This window comes from Balaenoptera ricei, chromosome 6 (assembly GCF_028023285.1).
Source record: "Balaenoptera ricei isolate mBalRic1 chromosome 6, mBalRic1.hap2, whole genome shotgun sequence".
Taxonomy (NCBI): Eukaryota; Metazoa; Chordata; class Mammalia; order Artiodactyla; family Balaenopteridae; genus Balaenoptera; species Balaenoptera ricei.
The window spans coordinates 39,588,997-39,610,134 of record NC_082644.1 but is presented as its reverse complement, the minus strand read 5'-3'; the positions used below and the strand labels follow the sequence as shown (position 1 = coordinate 39,610,134).

The window sequence follows — 21,138 nt, the reverse complement described above, 5'->3', positions numbered from 1 at the left end:
TGACATAACAATAACTTCAGGTGCATATATTCAGAACTGACACTTTAACATTTTTGTCTTTTTTGTTACAAAGGCTTTTCTCTCTCTTTTTTTTTTTTAACGTCTTTATTGGAGTATAATTGCTTTACAATGGTATGTTAGTTTCTGCTTTATAACAAAGTGAATCAGTTATACATATGGCTTTTCTCTTTTAAGAAAAGAAATAGTTTAGTAGTTTAATAAAACAGTTTAACAGTTTCAGTTTCTTTATCCCTGATGCAGATCTGTCTCCTTTCCCAAGGTGACTTTCCTTGCAATCTTCCTTTTGTACTTTACAACTATCCTTGACTATGAACATTATGTGGTATTGTTTTCTGTGTCTTTTTAAAAGTTCATATCAATTGTTTTATATGATACGTACATATCAGTTTGAAATTTTGCTTATTTTTCTTTCTCACTTAGCGTGAGTATTTCTTTCTGCTTAGATATAAAGGTCTGGTTCAATCTACCATAGTTATTTAACACGCCTCATTGTACTCTGTTTCTAAACTGATGGACACTTGGGTTGTTTCCAGATTTTTATTCTGACTGTGTTACCATGAATGTTCTTGTATATGTCTCTTCATGTGCAGGAGTGAGCATTTCTCTCAGGTGAAAACCTAGAAATGAAATTGCTGGACTCTGTAAAGCGTGTGATGTATAATTTTCCAAGATGCTGGCAAATTACTCTTCAAAGTGCTTGTGCCAATTTAGACTCCCTCCAACAATGTAAGAGAAATACCCCACATCCTTAGCAATGCTTTATACTGTCAGATTTTAAACATTTTGTCCAGCTAGTGGCAGAGGAATGGTAAGTCCATGTGGCTTTGGTTTGCATTTCATATTCCTTGAGGGGTGAGCAGCTTTTCATATGTTCCTGGGCCCTTGAGGTTTCTCCTTTGTGAATTGTTTGTTATTAACTTTACTGGCTCCCATTCTAACCCTATGATTCCTCACTTAATGGTGTCTAAGGACCGTTTCTTTTTTTTTTTTTTTTTTTTTTCTGTGACCGGTTTATTTCACTTAGCAAACATCCTCAAAGTTCAACCATGTTGTCACATATTGCAGAATTTCCTTCTTTTTACAGGTTGAATAATATTGCATTGTTTATATATATACCACATCTTTATCCATTCATTCATTGATGGACTTTCAGGCTGTTTCCATATTGTGGGTATTGTGAACAGTGCTACAATGGACATAAGAATGCTAACATCTCTTCAAGGTCCTGATTTACATTCTTTTAGATGTATACCCAGAAATGGGATTGCTGGATCATATGGTAGTTCTATTTTTAATTTTTGAGGAACCTCCATACTGTTTTCCACAGAGGCTGCACCATTTTGCATTCCCACCCACAGTGTGCAAGGGTTCCAATTTCTCCACATCCTTGCCAACACTTGTTTTTTGTGTTTTTTTGTTTGTTTTGTTTTGTTTTTGTTTTTTGATAGTAACCATCCTGACAGATGTGAAGTGATATCTCATTGTGGTTTTGATTTAGGAGCGTTTCTTAAGGGGTAGATTTCATGAGCAATTTATAGCCCACAGCTATGTTGTGGGCCTCTCTGCAGATGGTAACTTATGAAAGGGAATTCTTGGCATCTAGAGGGGCAGTTGCTGACCTTTTAATCCAGCTCTTCTGTTGCTTTTTTCCATTTTGACCAGAAGAAAAATTCATTCTTTATCCAGGGCATCCCTGCCTTCACAGTGGAAGAACATTCTTTAATGACCATTTTTAATACTTTCACATGGTTCTTTTGATGGTTTTCAACAAAATCTCCTGTCTGACTTGAGGATATGGGGAGGGGGAAGGGTAAGATGTGACAAAGTGAGAGAGTGGCATGGACATATATACACTACCAAACGTAAAATAGATAGCTAGTGGGAAGCAACCGCATAGCACAGGGAGATCAGCTCAGTGCTTTGTGACCACCCAGAGGGGTGGGATAGGGAGGGTGGGAGGGAGAGAGATGCAAGAGGGAAGAGATATGGGAACATATGTATATGTATAACTGATTCACTTTGTTATAAAGCAGAAACTAACACACCATTGTAAAGCAATTATACTCCAATAAAGATGTAAAAAAAAAAAAAAAAAATCTCCTGTCTGGCCTTAGATTCAAGAACAGGTACGCTTTGCTTAATATCTGACTTATTTTCACCTCATGAACGCTGTGAAGTTACCACTGGCTAAATGTATCCCCCTTTCCTTCTTTGCAGGGACAGTGGTCACTGGAAAGCTTAGAATTATGCTTGTGGCCCTTTCCCAGCATTTTAAACCCAATTCCTAGCTCCACTGATGTCTCTGCCCTGGCTCTTCTTTCTAATATGCCTTTCATTTTTATTTATGTTAGCTCACTGTATTTTATTGAATACAATTGGAGAGTTTATAAATTAAAAATCTGACAAAAAATGAAACAACAATAAAATAAAGGGCATAAATAACTAAATAAAAAGTTAAAAATAAATGCCTTGTGCCACAGACGTGGACTGAATACCTCCTGAGTGTCAGGCCCATGTCGTAAGCACGGAGGATGCAGTGATGAGCCAGCAAAGCGAGCTGGAGAATCTCTCAGACAATTTCAGAGCAGTGACTGCCACCATGCTAGCGCAGCTGTAAGGAGTGAACAAGCTTCTTGGGAATTCTCGTTGCGACCCCAAAGGAAACCTTGCCTACGTTATTTGTCCTTTTTTCTGCCAGTTGCATGAAAAAAAGCATTAACATATAGGGCCCTCTTGAATGCAGTTCTTATTGGGAGATAATTTAGAAGAGGGAGGTCACTGTGGTTTCTACTGAAAATGTTAGTGGATTGAAAATCTTGGAAAAATGTGTGATAATTTTGAAACATTTCGTAAAAACTCTTAACATTGAAAATTGTTGTTGGCTCATTAGGTTGGAGTCTTAAAATGTTTCCTTCTGTGTGGGGTAGAAGGAAAGAAGGGAACGAATCCTTCCTGCACATCTATTAAGTTCCAGGCCCTGGATATCAGGGAGAACCAAGATCTTTGAGCAGAAGATGCCCTTCTATCTATGTTGTTTTTTTTATGTAACAGGGGCAATGTTTATGTGGGTCCTTTTAAAATTATTTATCTTTGGTGTAATTTTGTTCCCTCAGAGCATTTACTTATTTTGCTTTATTTCTAAAATTTATTTTCTAAAAATGGGTGCCCCAATACTTACCATGTATTTTGACATCTATTTTTTTTCCTTCTTTTGGATTGGGTAGAAGGAATCTGTAGATGCTGTATCTCCTCCCTCATTGGTTACTATTTTTTTCATTTTAATTCATGTTGTTAACAGTAGAGCTACATATTTGTTTTCAGTGTCTTAATTGGAATGTTATGTATCTTAAATTTTTTGAAAAAGAAAGGGGAAAATCCACCCTAATACAACTTCCTGGAGTGCCTTTGGAACTCCAAGTGTTGTCCATCCATACATCCATACATCCATCATCCTTGAAGACCTACATTGTGCAAGGTTCTTTGCTAGATGCTGTGGTGCATGCTAAGAATTATAAAGCAGGATCCAGCTGTCTTCAAAAAGAGGTCGTGATCAAGAAGAGTGAATAGACAGATACTCAGATTACTGTAGCACAGGGAAATTCCATGGTAGTATGTTTGGTAGCTTTGTGTTTGTGTTACCAGGGATTTTATTGGTTGCAAGTGACAGAAATTCAGATCAAACTTCTGTTAGTGACAGCTAACCTCAGAGGTGATTGGATCCGAAAGCTCAAGTAACATTTTCAGGGTTCTGTCTCTCTTTATATCTCTTAGCTCTCTTTCCTCCTGTGTGCTGACTTCATACTTGGACAGTCTCTTTCCTTGTGCCAGAAATATTTCTCATAGAAGCCCCAGGCCTATGTAATCTTTCAGCTATAATCCCAGAGAAAGAGGGAGACTCTGTCATGGCATTCATCTTTTAATTTTAGGGAAGCTTCTCATTAGCCTAGTTGAGGTCACAGGCACATTTCTAAGCCAGTCATCATGGTCCAGGGGATAGAACTCTCCATGCAGCCAGAGTTACCAGTTTACTCCTGTATTTGGGGGTTTGGTGGATGGGGAAGAGGAGATTTCTATAGAGAGGGCACTAGGGCAATGTGGGGTTTGTGAAATGTGGTTCCTGAAAGGAAAAATTGGTTTTATTGCTGACAAAAGCAGAACGAGGGGATCCTGGGCCAGGAAAAGAGAGAGTTGGAAGGAAGGGAGGGAGGGAGAGAGAGAAAGGGGGAGGGGAATCGTCTTCAGTGTTTCAGGAGGTAAAAGGAAGGAGTGACTGCTTCTCTTGGAGTGTGAGGAAAGATGTGATTTGTCCTCTGTGTGGTGATGCCAGCTTCCCTGTGGCTGTCACCATAAGGGTGAAATGCTTTTGAGAGGTAGTGGATGCATTTCCAAGTTATTTTCACCTCTATACACAGGGGATACCTTGAGTGGAGAGGCAAACTGAACTTGTTAGTTGAAAGAGTAATAAAAGTTTAAGAAAAAAATGAAACCTGGTGATCCTGTCATTGACAATGAAACCTGCTCAACCATGGTTTCTCCTCAGTCTCATTTGGTTTTGCTCCCCTTGCTGTATTTAAAATAAATGGTGGGGCTAGGTGGGTGGGGAGGGATTGCCTTGAGCAGCCTGGTGAGGTTGGATGGAAGTTACCCATTTTTTTATGGACTGCCTGCATTCTGAGTTACTAGTTTGCACTCTCTGCTTTTTTTGCAGTTACATTGCAAATCAGAAAAGATTAGAAATCATCAACGAAGATGATATTGAAGCTTATGTGGGACTGAAAAACCTGTGAGTACTCAGGACTTGCATACCTTATCTCAGAACTTTTTCTTATGCTCTGTTATCGTCAGAGGGACAGTCGTCTGTTAGCTCTAACATACATGCAATTATGTGTTTTCTTAGGACCATTGTGGATTCCGGATTAAAATTTGTAGCTCATAAAGCATTTCTGAAAAACAGCAACTTACAGCACATGTAAGTAAAGGTTGATTTTTTTGCTTCCCAGGACCCAGCTTATTCAATATTTTCCCCCTCTGTTTATTTTTCCTTCTTTTCCAGCTCTAAACCTCCTTTTAAAAAGTTAGTATAGCTTTGACAATAGCTTAGAAGCATTAGCTTTGATTTCTGAATAGCTTTAGAAGGGTACTTAGAACAGCCTGCTTATTCCCTTTCATGAATTTCTGGGCCATTTCCATCTTGGACAGAGCAATAGGCCAACAGCAAGGAGTCTGATGTGAAAACTATGTCCTGGTACAGCGTCCTCGATTCTTTTTCTTGGAATCATGACATGTTCCCTGGAAGACATCAAACTAGTGGAATTGAAAGAAACTGACTTGGCCTTGGCCTTTTTAGGGAACTAAAAATTGCTAATGCTCTTCCTCCCCCAATAGATCCTCTTTTGAACCTTCTTTTTCCAAAAGCTATGTGTCATGATTGATAGAAGTGGAGAAAACTCAATCATGGAACATGCCAGAGGTTCAGACAATTGTAACAATAGCAAATGCTTCCACCGAAGTCAGGGTGATATCAACTGAAGTCAAATGGAAATATGGACAGTGGGAGCTCTTAGGTTGTTTGCTGCTAAATCTTCTTAGATGATGGCACTTGGTCAATAAGGTGTGGCCTTCCTGAGACGTTTCTTCATGAAACAGAGGATCACCCTTAAGCTCTGATGGGCACCCCCCACCCCGAGTTTTCAGTAGGAACTTCTGCGGGAGGAAGGTTGCCTGCATTCATTGGCCCTTTTGTGCTTTGCAGATTCTCTGCAACAGTACCTTATGTGTTTCATAGACTACGATCTACATACAGAACTCTCACCTGGTTGATCTCACTTGATTTTTCTGACAGTTGGTAGGGGGGAATCTTCTTGATTCCCATTTCATAAGCATAAAATCAGACTCAGATCCACAGATGGAAAGTTGCAGACTCAGGGCTCACTCCTGGCTATGTTCTTTTAGTAAGAGGACAGAAAATGAAATGTGTTTTCCATATAATGAGAGAATCAGCCCTTCTTGTAACATTTGTCCTCTTTCTTTTTCTTGGGGAGAACTGTTCCCTGACTGACTTCCAGGCCAGTTTGTAAAAGAAATCGTTCTCTTCGAGCAGATTGCCTGGACACTCTATGGAGATTTGTTGATCTTATGAAAAACCTTAATTTCATCAAGCCAGTACAATGACTTCATATTTCATAGGTGGCATTAATGAGGAAGTCAATTTAAAAATAAAGTCAGTAGAATTAAGATATAAAACTTTTGGCAAAAAGGTGACAAAACTCCAAGGAACTTTATTAACACATTTCATGTAGAGGCTTTTTGGCAACATCTCCGTAGTTGGTTTGCCTGCACAAATTCTGATGTCTTGCGTAGGCCTTGCTAGCATAAACAAGAGAGAAGTTGGACACAAGAAAAAGGCAAAATGCTCTAATGCAATCACTTAAGTATAATTAATGACCCCAGTGGTTACGTTCTGGTATTTTCATTACTGCTGACTGCAGACCTGAATTACTCAATGAGCACGTTTTACTGGTTGTTTTACTACATCACTTCCCCTAACGTAGTGATCTATATAGTGGGCTATGGTTAATTGTTTTAGAAATAGACCTTTTTATGACTTTACTATGCCTCTTATATTTTCCCTACTTTCCTTGTTCCAAGCTATTTATATGAAAACCAAAGCCACCTTTTGTATTTTTTTCAGGCTGATTTACGGTAGAGTAATTTTAATGGTATTCTGTGTGCTGTACATACTTATATAAAGCCAAATATTAGTCCCAGTCTCCCAAAGAGGTGTCATTTGAAAATAGGAAACCAAGGAGATGGACATATCTTATACAGCTTCTTTAAAAGCCAACAGTTGGGAAGCCCAGTTACCGATCAAACTGCAGAAATTACTGATATTTGTAGCCATTGTCAAATGGTAAGGCAGTACGAAGTCAGGCTAATTAATATTCAGACAGTTAGAAAGAAGTTACAATGTCAGTAAGCTTCAGATATTCACGGGATGAAAGAGGCTCCTAATCGCCAAAATAGAAATTAAATTAAGCAGTTGGCTCTAGGGAATGGCAAGGAGGAGGAAATTAAGTCAGTTGTCTGCCTTTCCAGACCTGGGTCTCAACTTCTGCTTATGACTGAAGGCGCTGGCGTGTTCTCCCTGATTCCCGCACGTAGCGAACGGCATCCTTAGTTGAACATCAGCACCATGGCTGCAAGGGAGCTGATAAAGAAATGTGTATGAGAGGCTGTTTCTCTCTACCCGTGGGATATACTGATTATCTCTCTGAGTTTCTCCAATAAAATAAAAATGTGCACAAGAGCATCTATTTCACTTTGGGTTTTAGGGGAATTCAGACTGGATCCTGTCTGTCACTTTCATCATTCCTCCCCTAACCTGTGCATATTTAGCATCGCATGCTGACTGTCCAGAGCCCCTAGGACTGGTCCCTGAGTTTATTTCTTGGTGCCTTTAATTCCTGCCTGGCCCCTGAGAACCCAGAAACTGTGAGAAAAGCCAGTATTTGTGTTTTCCAGGGACTTTGCAGAGGTGCTGATTAGCTCCTTTGCAAAAGTTCTATAATCAAACAGTAAGAGGATTGTTGATTTTTTTTTCCTTCCCTCCTCCTCCCTTTTGGCTTTTGGACCCAATAATAAGTATGGTTCATAAAACTCATCTTGTTCTTTGGCGCGTAACCCTGCTCTGGGCTGTGCTGGTAGCAGCCTGACAGGGCAGCTGCCCCGGTGCCGGCCTTGCTAGCCGACCCGGAACCTTGACAATGAGTGTGTCCTCTTTCTTTGCCTCCTCGCTCCTCTTTCTTCTTGGGAGGAAGAATAGGGTTTTTGTTTCTGTTTTTGGTTTTTTTCCTTCAGAAGGATGGGGATTTCTGATGGAGATGAAAACATTTGTGCCTCACAGGCTCTGGTGAAGACAGGCAGAATGACTTGTCAGTGTATTATACTGCAGTGAAACCCATTCTTAATTCACGTTCCAAAAGAAAAGATTTATGTGGGCACATTTTACAACTTCCCGCTGGATTATTTTTTCATGTGGGTGAGCACTTTACACTCAGTGTGAGGAGAGAAGATGCCAGTAGAAGGAAGAGGGCACCCTCTTGTAGATGGGGGTTTGGATGAGAGGAAATCTCAATATAGAATGAAGCTGGGAGTGGCCGTGTGCCTTCTTGAATTACGAGATGCTAAAGGGGCATTTTCTTTATCCATCAGCTGACTAGTCTTAGTTCATGTATTAGCTCCTCCTGGTCTTTAACCCCTCTGTGAAAGAGACTGGCCAGACAGACCAGCACACTTCAGCCCATGATTTTGTGAGACAGACGCAATAGACTAGCCTCAGTGAGGCCAGAATTGCTGTCGCCGCAGATTTCCCGAATTTACCTGACTCTCAGACCGGTGCTCACCTTCCTGAACGGGAATCAGATACTGAAAGGCTCATGGCAAACTGTTGAGGGCTCAGCTGTTTTGTAAAATTTGATGTTTGTTTTACATTCATGTGACTCATGAAACACATGTCTAGAGGACCAAGCATTGCACACTCTTTAAATAAATTCGACCAGTAAACAAATTCACAGAGCGAGTCAGCTGCCAGGATTAAGGGTCTGAATTTCCCAGCTCAAGGTCTCATGGCACTGATCATTGGAAACTGAAACTCCCATTCCCTTGAATAAAACTACATATTTGGAACACATCAGTAAATTCATTATTATTTTTCAGTCACAAATAGGACATCTTTTCATTGTCTGGTTGGTTCACATCTTAAAATGATACGTTGCTAGAATATTTCCAGATAAAATCTGACATATTTTTATCTGATATTTTGATCGTGAATTTATCTAGTTATTTGGAAGTCATATATAAGCAATCTCAGCAGAGTTTATCAATCAATAGTTGTTATCTTTCCTATTAGGATGTGTTAAATTCAGTTAATATTCAGAGTTTTGCGTGTCGTGTAATTTCAAAGTATTCATGATGCTTTTTAGTTTTAAAGTATATTTTCCCCTAGTGAGTTTATGGTTTAAATTTAATTTAGTTTAATTTAATCTCCCTATTAATTGTTCAGAAGATCAGATATCTCTAAGAGGTATATAACTTGGCTCTGAATATGAAAAAGAAAATTTTGAGTAAAAAAGAGATTCAAAATAACCATTATGAAAATTATGCCCCCTCAACCCCACTCTCAAGCAAGAATTATAGGAGAGGCAGGGAAAACTAAGTTATTACTCTAGGTGAAAGAAAGAGATTACTGGATCTTAAGTACGGCATGAACCATGATCAAATAAAATTATATTTTGAAAAAAACTCTATTTGAATACTTTATTCCTGAAATGTACACTTGTAATTCACATTTAATGTTTTTGATTCCTTTCAGCAATTTTACCAGAAATAAACTGACGGTATTGTCTAGGAAACATTTTCGTCACCTTGACTTGTCTGAGCTGTAAGTAATGATTTTGTATGGCATTTGGGGAAAAAAATTTCAAAGGAAAGTGTAATTAAGTATTTTTTAAAATAAGTGATGCTGCAGGTCTATTTTTATATCAAAATTCAAGAAAAATGATTTCTTAATTTTTGGCCATTTGTTCTTTTATTCCTCCATGAAAACATGATTCAGCAGTAAAGAAAAAAAAAACTCAGTAGTAATATATCATTTATAATGAGTTTAAATGTTGTTTTTACACAAAAGACTTGTTTTCTAAAGGAGGGAAAATGAGAGAAAGATGAGGGTTTTGTGTGAAAAAGACGGCAACATGTCTCACAGCATCTGTTTGGTCCTTGTTCTGTCCAGGCCCTAATGGAAAGCAAACCCATTCAAAGAGCAAACAGCAATGGGCAAAACTCCTCAGTTTATACCCCGACGACAGTGCCTGCGCTCCCTTAGTGAACATTCGAGAAGAGGCAGTCCTCTCCCTACCCAACCATCCTTGTGAGATTTCCTTCTAGGTCTGCCAATGCATTCCGGATTTATCCTTATCCCCAAATCCCCTTTGCTGAAAAATGATAGGGAAGATACTGAAATGTATCGATTACTAATAGCCAGCATTTCCAAGTGTGCTTAATTCTTGTGTTATCACCGTGAAGCAAATATAAACTGTTGACATTCCTATGGGTCAGGTACCCAAAGAACCTTAAAGCACAGGCTCTGTGTGTCAGAGGTGGGTCCAGATGGGCAAGGCCTTTGAATACCAGGCAATAGCTTTTTGCTTAAACTATCTGTTGCCTGAGCTGTAGGGTCCACCCCTATTCACAAGGAAATTGTGCAGATTAGAAGATGCCACTAGTAGAGCGATAACAAGTTAATAGGTAGTCATGAGAGTTACACGGTGGCAATTCTTTTGGGAGAGACTTAATTCAGGGAGTTGAAGCACTGGCTTTCTAACACAGGGATAGGCATAAAAAACTTAAAGAAGTTATGTGCAATAAAGTAGGCTACTCAGTGTAAAAACTTCGAGCATCACTGCAGAGAATTTTCTTGATGGGATAAAAATTAGAGTTCTGATTTCAAATTCACATGTCTCAATACCGCCCCTGCAGCATATTTAATTAATTCATTCAACAAATGTTAATTGTGTACCTGTTGCAAATCAAACTATCATGGCACTAGGCCATAGGCATATAAGGAGAACGGTATCTGTACTCCAGGACTCTGCTATCCAGGGGGAGCGGTAGAAGCCTGAACAAATTAAGTATAACATGCTCTAACAATCGCTGCAAAAGGAGTTTGTACCGTGTGTGAGAGGAAGAAGCCAGCTGTCTGCCCGTGCCGTGTGGTCGGATGAACGTTGCTGTCTTTGTAGCTCAAGATCCCTTCTCTTCTTTATCCCTTCTGTGGATTCAGTCATACCTGCTTTTAAAAAAGATTTCTTAGTTTTTCATGGACTCAGAACACCAGGAAACCTCTTGGATTAGTTGGGGTTTAAACATTGTGGATATCATCTGCATTATATTCCATACCTAGCAGTCTCAACTCTTATTTTGGTGTTGGAGGGATATTTGGAGGCGATCAAGCAGACACAAATTAAACGAGTCTGTCAGGACCACATTTTCTCCAAGGAAACTCCTGGAAAAGTCTCCAGGGATTCCCTGAGATTCTTAGAACCCAACCAGAAAACCACAGGAGTAAATGATGCTGCAAAGCCCAGGTCCTGTCCTCACGGAAATCTTAAGTATTGTGGTTAATGCCAGGCAGAGCCTATGTAATGATTTTAAATGGCCTCATTTAAAGACTCATTGCCATAAATGGAAGTCATCTTAAATAGGCCACTGAGTATTATAAATAAGCATTTAAAGATTTTTTTTTCCTTGTGGTTTTTATTTTCCTCTTGACTACTTCCTCCTTGACCAATCACAGGCCACAGGAGTCCAGGCAGCATGGCTGAATAGTGACTTTCTCTTTGCAGACCCTCCCACAATGGGCTAAGTAGCTCAGTCTGGAGCTCGGTTGCACTTGCTCTCAGAAACCCTGAGCTTGGCGTGCGTGTGCGCGCGCGTATGTATGTGTGTGTGTGTGTGTCTGTGTGAAGGAGGTCTAAGAGCTCCCTCCCAGGTTCTGTCTCTCACATTCACTCCAGCTTTCTTGCATCAGTCAAACTGACCTGTGGTTGTGTCATTCGGAAAGCTGGGAGTGCACCCTCCAGGCTCTCACACTTTAGTCTTAGCCTTGTATTCACAGTCTCGTTTTCAATTCAGATGAAATTGCTGAAGTTCAAACTTATTAAGTGATAACACTTGAATCTCTAGCCTGGTTAGAAATAAGTATGTTAGTGTTCCCGAAAACTTAACGTTGGCTTCTTCACTTAAGATCTTCTTCATAACTGTATAATATCTGTGATAAATTTGTTACGGTATCTTATTTTCCCCCATCTTATGAGACATCTTTTTCTATCCTATATTAGAGTTAATTCTGTTCCTACCTTGTTTCCCTATGGGTCCGAAAGGTCTCACATCACTTTGCATCCTTTAGCCTCTACAGGGGTGTTTGCACATAGCAGAAGATCAGTAAGTATCAGGTAAATGAATGAATAATAAGTACTGTTATGCTATAAAGATGGGTGTGACTTCCAAAGATTGCCGTCTAGAAGAAATTCATAATGCTGTTAGTGCTCCATAAACACTTCTGTAGCTAAAACTGAAAGAGAAGGCTGATTGGATTTCATTTTTGTTCCATGTAGGATCCTGGTGGGCAACCCATTTACATGCTCCTGCAACATTATGTGGATCAAGACTCTTCAGGAGACTAAACCCGGTCCAGAAACTCAGGACTTGTACTGCCTCGATGAAAACAGCAAGAATATTTCCCTGGCAAACCTGCAGATACCCCATTGTGGTAATTTACTTTTAAATCAATAAGTTCTACTTGCTATTAATTATTCTAATTGCCTTGGTGTGGTAGAGAGTCTGGGAAGGTTACCACTACCTGGATTTTATATGTATGCTGTTGATGTCTCCACTGAGTTGGGCCACTTTCGTGTGCAGTGCAGAGAAATCAGCTGGGAGCAACTTTGCTGAGTGTTCTTTGCCAGTAGAATATTAATGCTGAATGGATGACTTTAAAGTGCACAGAGAAAAAAATACACTGTTTATTCCTTTGTTTCTTTGTTCATTTGTTCATCTATCCATCTATCCATACAAAAAGTATCGGCTGAGAGTGTGGTACTTCACTGGCCACATACATACTTGGTTGGCACCTAGGCCATGCAGAGGAAGGATCTCAGGGGGATAAAGTGTCCTGGCAGCACAAGAACATGCAGTTCAATCCAGAACATTCCCTTACACTTGTCTTGTTGCCGGATGTCAGTGTATCTTGCTGGGAAACCACAGATCTGCCCTTTGACTTGCTTTCCCCCATGTCTGGGTTTATTACAATCTCCAGAATTTAAAAGGGCACCATATGATAAAATTACAGCTCTGTGAATGCCAGTGTGTTTACAAGAAGGGAAAATCCAAGTGTTCTGGTTAGGATTTCACTGCTACGGGCTCTTGGGACATGCCTCTGCAGTACCCACATATGCATATTATTCCTCAGTTGAAATTTTAATCAGTCAACCGGTTAATCAGTTAACAATTAAATGTGATCTTCTGGCCTAATGGCTGGTGACACAGCAGAAAGCCACACAGCACCAGGTTCTTGTCCGAGAGGAATCTGTATATTAACCATAAACTTCCAGGTCTTTGTTTTCAGAGGATCCTATTGTTTGGAGTCAATTTTTATTTAAGGAAAATATAGCTGCTGCTCATTTTTAATGAGAGTGTAATGAAGGAATGATAAGTGTTTGCTTCTTCCCCTGCAGGGTCTTAGAAGACAGCAGTTACTCTTCCCACAGATTTCTGTTGGAACGAGAGCCCTTTGGTTGCATAATGGGGGCATTAAGCTTTGTTCCCTTGTCAGCTTCCCTCGACTTTCATTATTAGCCAATATTAAAAAAAATTTTTTAATATCTATCTTTCCCTGATTGATAAGAGGATAACTGTTCTCTGCTCTGGTATAAGTTTGTACCGCTGAGAGAAATTGCCCAGAGGGACAAGAAACTCAATGTTGAGTCACCTGGCTGCTTGGCCAGCTCCCAGATCCCCATGGCTGTGTGGCCACATTGTTTCAGCAACCACTGAGAGGAAAAAAGAGAAAGCATCTGACTCCTGCTCTGATTTCACAAAAGGCCTCTTAATAGACGTCTGCTTTGCCCTTGCCTGAAACCAATTCTCTTTTTTTAATTTTAATTTTTGGCCATATTGTCTTGACAGCATTCCTGTAATGTACCCACCTAATGTGCTGTTGATAGACCGCTGTGACTGGAGCAGGGGAGGGGTAGGAGTGAACTGGTTCTAATTTTTCCTGACCAGTTTGTCAATTTTCAGTGTTTTAAAATTTGTTCCCTACGAATTAGTCAATGAATTGTGTGTATGAGAGTGAGGCTTTGAATCCACTGTCAGAGGACATGTGTTTGATTGATTAGGATTGAATGATTACATTTATGGTAGCATTCACAATTTCAGGGTCAACAATGCTTTTCAAAAAGTAACATTAGAAAAGGTGAACTGATAGACTTATTTTTTTGTGTTCTTAAACTGTCTTGTTCTTTCTCTGCTAATTTTTATTTTCTTTCCCAGTGTTTTTTACTTATTTATAATTGCACATATACTATTGATACATTTTGTTGCAAAAATAATTTCCTACATTTACACATAAAGCTAATCTTTACTTGTTTGTGACCATTTCAGGTCAGAAGCCATCGATCTATCATATCTTTTTAATTATTGTGTGTTATTCATGGTAGAATATATCTTGATTATGTTAAATCTTCCATATTGATGGGCATTTCCCATTTTACTACAAAAGTGTTTCAACCAGCCTCCTTATACATGATCTTTGTACATACATACAGATGCGAAGGTTTTTCTAGAGTACATAGCGGGAAGCAGAATTTTTGGTTAATATGGTTTGCACATTAAAAAGTGGTTGTACCAATTTATAGCCACCCCAGCAAAGTATACCTTGATATTAGCAAACTTCTTATTTTTTGTATCTCTAAAAAATGGTATGTCATTGCTTTTTAGTTTGCATTTTCCTGGTTGCTATTGAGTATCTTCTATGTTTATTAGACATTGTGATTATTCTCCATTGAATTGCCTATTTATACCTTTTGTCTATTTTTCTACAAGGTTATTCCTTTTCCTTCCTTTTCTTCCACTGACAGTGTTCTTTGTTTTATTTTTTCTTAATTGTTCGAAAGTTATAAATTATGTTTCTCTGTTTGTAAATATACAGTGCCAAAATATTTACCACACATATTTAAACATATTTTTTGTAAGTATCTAGAAAGAACCCCCAACAAGATGAGAAAAGATACTTTTACTTCCCTTTACTTTCTCCTCCCTTCTCATCTGAGATTTTATTTTTATTTTTTATTTTTATTTATTTACTTTAAAAAATTAATTAATTAAATTTATTTAATACACATAGAGCTAATTCAAGTAATGAGATTTTATTTTTAGACTGTTACTTGATGTTTTTGAGGATTTACTGTTTCTCTGTATATTGTTGATTTTTGTATTCCACTACTTCCTCTTAGAGTGGTTTTTCTTTTTGCTGGAGTATATCTTCTAATATTTCTTTCAGAGAAATTAAAAAAATAAAATTCACGTTCTTGCCCAGTGGAAAATCAGCCTGTATTTTTTCTTCTCATTGGAATTGGCTGAGTGTAAAATTCTAGACTCCAGATAACTTCCTCTTAGAATTTTGCAGATATTATACCACGTTCTCCATGTGTTCATTGTTGCTGATGAGAAGCCTGAGGCCAGTCTGATGCTTATTTCTTGATAGGTAACCTATGCTTTTCTTTTTCTCTAGAAGCTTTTAGGATTTTCTTCTTATCCATGTTATTCTTAAATTTTACTACACTATAACTAGGCATGTGTGCATGCTTAAAATTTTATTTTGTTTGACATGCAGTGTACTTTTTCAATATGAGTGTTCACATCTTCAGTTCTGGAAGAATTTTCTAATTTATTTAGATGGCTATTTACACTGCTGGCTCCTCTCTCCATACCTCTCACCCTTTCTGTAATACTTTCCATCTGCTTGTCCTTTTGTGCTGCATAATGGGAGAATTGTTTACTCACTACTTTGCCCTTCAGCTATTTCTCCAGCTACTGAATTTTCCCTTCTGCCAATTGATTTTTAATTTCTGAAATCTCTAGTGACTTTTTTTTTTAATGACTGAAACACGCTTTTCCATACTGGGGTTCACCATATCTCTAGGGTACCTAGCATGACTGACTTTCTCCTGTAAACTTCCCGCACTCATTGCTTCTACTTGGGGGCAGCTGCAGCAGTTGTTGGATGCTGTGCCTGAGGTGGGAGGGCAAAGGTAGGATGTGGAAAGTTTATTCCTCTGTGCTTCTACTTGTTTTCTTAACCAGTGACCCTGTGGCTTAGTGGAGGGGAGGCCCCACCCTGCCCTGCCGTCCACCCCTAGTCTCAGGTCAGCCCAGCAGCTTCCCTGTTTTGTGTGGCACATACTCATGTGTCTGTTGGGAACTGTGCTGTTTTTCTTTCATTTCATTTCCCCACTTTCTCTTGTTCAGGAGTTTCTCATTGTTCTTATCCACCAACAGTTATACCTTCTGATTTTCCAACGTGGTTCTGGATTTTTAAAAAAATGAACCTAATTTCTAGAGATTTGAGTTGAGAGAGGGAGCCTTCAGTTTGGGGCTTAGTCATATATTAATTTTCCTCTTGATGGTTTCCCAACTTTGGTTCTTTAAGAGAAGTTAGGCAGATTGAGCAGTAAATTATGCTACATTGTTGAATTTAAATTCTGTCTCTGAAATTCCATGTTGGAGAAGTTGGATAATATCCCCAAGTCTTCAAGTTAGATGTCTTGTTTAAAACATGGATTTGTGGTCAGTTGGCCTTTCTTTTAGGTCTCACCCTCAGCAAACTTTTAAAATATACCTGTTGTGTTTAAGTCAAAGATTGACGGAGTTCATCGTATTTCCACCTTTTTTTTGATGAAACTTGTTAGCTAACTCTAAAAGTAACTCATAAGAGTATGGTCTGGTGTATTTCATCACTGTAAACCCAACAATTTGCCAGTAACTACGGCCATTGCATTTGGTTTGCAACTGGTAATATTTTAATTTCCATAAAAAAGAGCTATTGGGATTTCATTCCTTTATAAGGTGGGCTTTCTTTAAAAAATTCCCCTTTTAGTATTTCATCATGTAAGCATTATATGATGAACAAATTCCCTACATTTTATAAGCAAAAATATCTCCTCCATGGTGCCTGATGTATCCCTTGAACATAACAGTCACTTGATCAATGTTTGCTGAATTGATCAATTAATTAATGCATGATCCACATTATATTAGTGATCAGATTGAAACAGATTTTTGATATAATGGTGCAGATATTTCAGTTAAGTAAAAATAACTGAAACATTTATATTATTCTAGCCAAATTATTCCGTATTTTAGCACTTTGTAGTTTCCTTTGAAATGCCTGTCATCATTGCATTTTGAAAGAATCTCCTTTCTTCTTTTTCCTCTGCCCTTAGCGATTGAGCGAGCATGGTAGGCAGGGCTGGGAAGTTTAACTGTGCCATTCCCGATCCCATTAACAGCACAGTCAAAATGTCTCACAATATTTTTCTAACAGCCCCTCCTGCTGTGAATTACTGTAAATTTATTCATGCTGTGAAACATGTTGTGGTCTGTTTCTCCACCAGGTCCTTTTTAACCTTAGAAAAACTTTATTAATTACCAGGCAACAAAACATATTCATGTAAAATTTCCACATTAATCAGAAAAAAAAGGGGTGCTATGAGCAGTGGTTCTGAAGACAGAAACTGAATCACACAAGTGTTAGTGAAGAATGGCTATTTTTCCAGACTGTGCTGATTTATCACTCTAGATAAAAGTGTTCCTACTACTTCTTTTTTTTTTTTTAATAATTTTATTATTTATTTATTTATTTATTTATTTTATTTTTGGCTGTGTTGGGTCTTCGTTTCTGTGCGAGGGCTTTCTCCAGTTGCGGCAAGCGGGGGCCACTCTTCATCGCAGTGCGTGGGCCTCTCACTATCACGGCCTCTCTTGTTGCGGAGCACAGGCTCCAGACGCGCAGGCTCAGTAGTTGTGGCTCACGGGCCTAGTTGCTCCGCGGCATGTGGGATCTTCCCAGACCAGGGCTCGAACCCGTGTCACCTGCATTGGCAGGCAGACTCTCAACAACTGCGCCCCCCTGCTACTTCTTTTAGTGTTTTTCAATGACATTATTTATAACATTGTATATTCTAAATTCTTGTACTCAATTCCTGTACATTTGGTTGATCTTCAGTAGTTAGGTTTGCAGTACAAACCTTTCAATCTTTTCCCCTGGCTGGATGGCATATTAAAGAACAGTGTACTTTATACTTTAATTTTTTTGTACTATAATTATGATTTAAATCTCTGGAAGAGAGTTTCTTCAGGAAGTGTTAATAGTGGATGATATGCTCTGTTCTAAGCAGACAACAAATATATTTAAAAGGCAGTATTCTTTTGGGTCAAATCAAAACAATCCGTCAACCCATTTTACTGGTAACTAGCTACCGTAGAACATGCTAGTCCCACAGTGAATATAAGATGGCAATTCAGTTGAGGGTTGAATGTAGTTACTATATAAAACACCCTTAATGGTCCCATGGATTGAAATCAACTTTGCCTTTGGTTTCTTTATTTATAATGACAATTTCAATTTTCCACTTTTCCAACCTTCAAACTTTTAGTGTAGAGCCTCCTTACAACACATCGACAAAATATTATTTATGTTGGGAAAGGTTGGTTCACAGGTGCCCAGGAGGAGAGGCCTGTTTCTTTGAGGTAAACTGATGTTAATGATTTATTTTTAAGATTTACTTTTGGTTTCCACTATAATTTGTGGTATGCATGTCTGTTTAGCATATTTGTACATACTCCTTCTTTTGTTTTAAACCAGGAAAATAGGATAGTAATTCTGTTTTGTTAGCATTCACGGAAGATTAAAATGAAATGCTGTATTAATACTCCATGTATAAATTAGATTGGTAAAAAACATTGTTTTCCTAGCATCTTAGCTGGATTGATGATTTTTTTTTTTTCTGAAAAGCATATACAAAGTCTAGTTTACTGCTTTGCTTTCTTTTATTAGAGATCAGGTTTTACCCACTAAAACACAGCAAGCCACACAGTGGACCAGTGCTTTTCTTTATCTTTTTAGAAAGGCAAATAAAGCCGTTTTTCTAACATGTCAGCTGCTATTCAGATTTTTGTGTTTAGAAGTTTTGTGGTTGCTGTCATTGTCATGACACGGCTCACATAAGCCTAGAAGCACAGTTTCCCATTTGAGCTGGGAAAGTCACTTTGCTAATTTTCTGTCATTTTTGCAACCAGGTGTAAAGCAGCCACTTCTAAATAGGTCAGGCTCATTCTGGCTTCATTCCTGGTTGTGAAATATATATGTTTAGGGGACACAAAAATGGGAAGATATGCCAAGAAGATAGAAAGTGAGTGGAGAGAAGACAGAGAGCCGACAAAAATCATAATTTACTTGAATATTTTTATACCCATGGAGTGATGATCCAATAAGAAATGAACAGAGCTCAGGCTTACTAAAATGAGGTGAAAAAGAACACAACTCAGGCCTACAGATGGATATTGAAAAATAAAACCCAAACTTGACCCATCTCATTTATTGCAAAGCCAAGTTAATATTTCAAAAAGTTTAGAGGTTAGTTTTCCTCAATTATTAAGAAGGGAGAACGTGCATACTTTGAATTAGTGATCAAAGGGCCTAGTCAATATGGTCAACTTTCAAGAAGTGTGCACCAGTGGATGGACCAGTGTCAGTGGCTGTTGACCTGGATATGGTTGGAAAGGACATACCAGCCAGTAGACCTCAGCAGAAAATCATCAACCATTCAGTGAAAAGGCTGACTTTCTTTAGACCAGGGCTTCCCAAACTTTAATGTGCATATGAATCACCAGCAGATCTTGTTAAAAATATTGCTTCTTTTCCAGCAGGTCTGGGTTGGGGCCTGAGTCTCCACATTCCAACAAACCCCTTGTTCCATAGACCACACTTTGAGTAGCAAGGGTTTAGACAATGGGTGTTGGACTATTCATTGGGTTTTTGCTTGTACAACTATTATTCTTACACCTGACAGGAGCCTGAGCAATCATCTAGTCCACCAAACTTTCCCCACTCTATGTTCTGTGCAACTCTAATTCCTTGAGATGCTCTGTGTAGGAAAAAAAACCCAAGGTTAAAGAAAAAAATATAGAAAATTCTGTAACTCTGGACGTTCACTGTGCACATTACTATGTTAAAAGCTCTAAGAATTCCTGCTCGAAAAGAACCATTTAACTTCCATTGATCTTATGGTCTTCAAGGTTGTTTGAGTACATACCATTTCTTTGTGATATCGTGTTATGGCTTTGTTATTTTTACTTGAAGTAATTTGACAGGATATCAGATATACACATGTATAAATTCAGATGTAAAATATATTTAAAGCTAAATGTCCATATTGATATTGGTAATAACATTAATAGCTAACGTTTATTAAGGACTTAATATGCACTAGACCTCATCTGAAATATTTTCCATATTATCTTATTAGGCATCCTAAAAGCTCTAGAAAGTAGATGTCGTTAGTATCCTTATTTCCAGTTGAAGAAATGAAAGCTTACCAAGCATCATGAGTAAACAACTAATGAGTAGGGGTTGGCTTTAACCCACATCTGTCTGTCTAGGGCCTTAACCCATACACTGATCAGCTGCGTCCTTTACTGGGCTCTTCCATGCCTCAGAGGTGTCTGTCTGTCCGGGCAGCTTGTCTTCTCTGATCTCCAATGAGGTTTCCCAGCGTGTAAAGGAAGACAGCCCTGATACTTAAGTCAGGATCCCATTACCATAGTGCTAGAAGCTCTTGGAGACATTGCTGAGCTTTGCTCTGTACTTGTGCTGATTTCAAATCTTATTAAGCCAGGAAGTAGTGCCTGGCAAATGGTTTATCCTGCCTTGGCTATTCATGCTCCCCAATTCATTTTTATTGTGCTAATTAAACCTCAAGTGGTATTTCAAGTACAGATTGTTTTTTCCATTATTGAATCTTTGACCAGCCTATTAATGCTGTAGAATTAACGTGAGTCAGATGCTTACTCATTTGTGGAAGACTTTACATTTAAAAGATCTAGACTTGGCCAATTTTGCACAGATTCCTTTGGAAACTGCTATGACAGGGTGATACAATTTCTCTATAAATAAAGGAGACTCACTCTTCTCTCACAGATAGACACGTAATTATTTTTTTAATGAACCAAATTCCTAGATTATGGATATGTATTGGTATTTATAGTCTGTGCCAAAATGGATATTACAGTCTGGGAAGGTAGTATATTGTAGTGGTGAACATCTTGATCTTTGAGTTCAGTTCCTAGGTAGTTGGGCAACTTTGGAAGATGTATTTGACTTTTCCAAAACTCACATTCTTTTTTTTAAAATTTTTTAATTTTTGGCTGTGTTGGGTCTTCGTTTCTGTGCAAGGACTTTCTCCAGTTGCGGCAAGCGGGGGCCACTCTTCATCGCGGTGCGCG

The 21,138-nt window shown here is 38.6% G+C and overlaps 1 protein-coding gene across 5 annotated transcripts in view; it reads left to right on the top strand.

The window, feature by feature from the left end:
• The window catches only part of NTRK2 (neurotrophic receptor tyrosine kinase 2), a 369,930-nt gene that overhangs the window by 26,683 nt on the left and 322,109 nt on the right, over nucleotides 1-21,138 (top strand). For all 5 annotated transcript variants that reach the window (XM_059924515.1, XM_059924514.1, XM_059924516.1 and 2 more), the window contains exons 2-5: nucleotides 4,730-4,804; nucleotides 4,919-4,990; nucleotides 9,392-9,460; nucleotides 12,192-12,346. In XM_059924515.1, coding sequence (XP_059780498.1) covers nucleotides 4,730-4,804; nucleotides 4,919-4,990; nucleotides 9,392-9,460; nucleotides 12,192-12,346 — 371 coding nt within the window. The remainder of the gene's footprint in view (nucleotides 1-4,729; nucleotides 4,805-4,918; nucleotides 4,991-9,391; nucleotides 9,461-12,191; nucleotides 12,347-21,138) is intronic.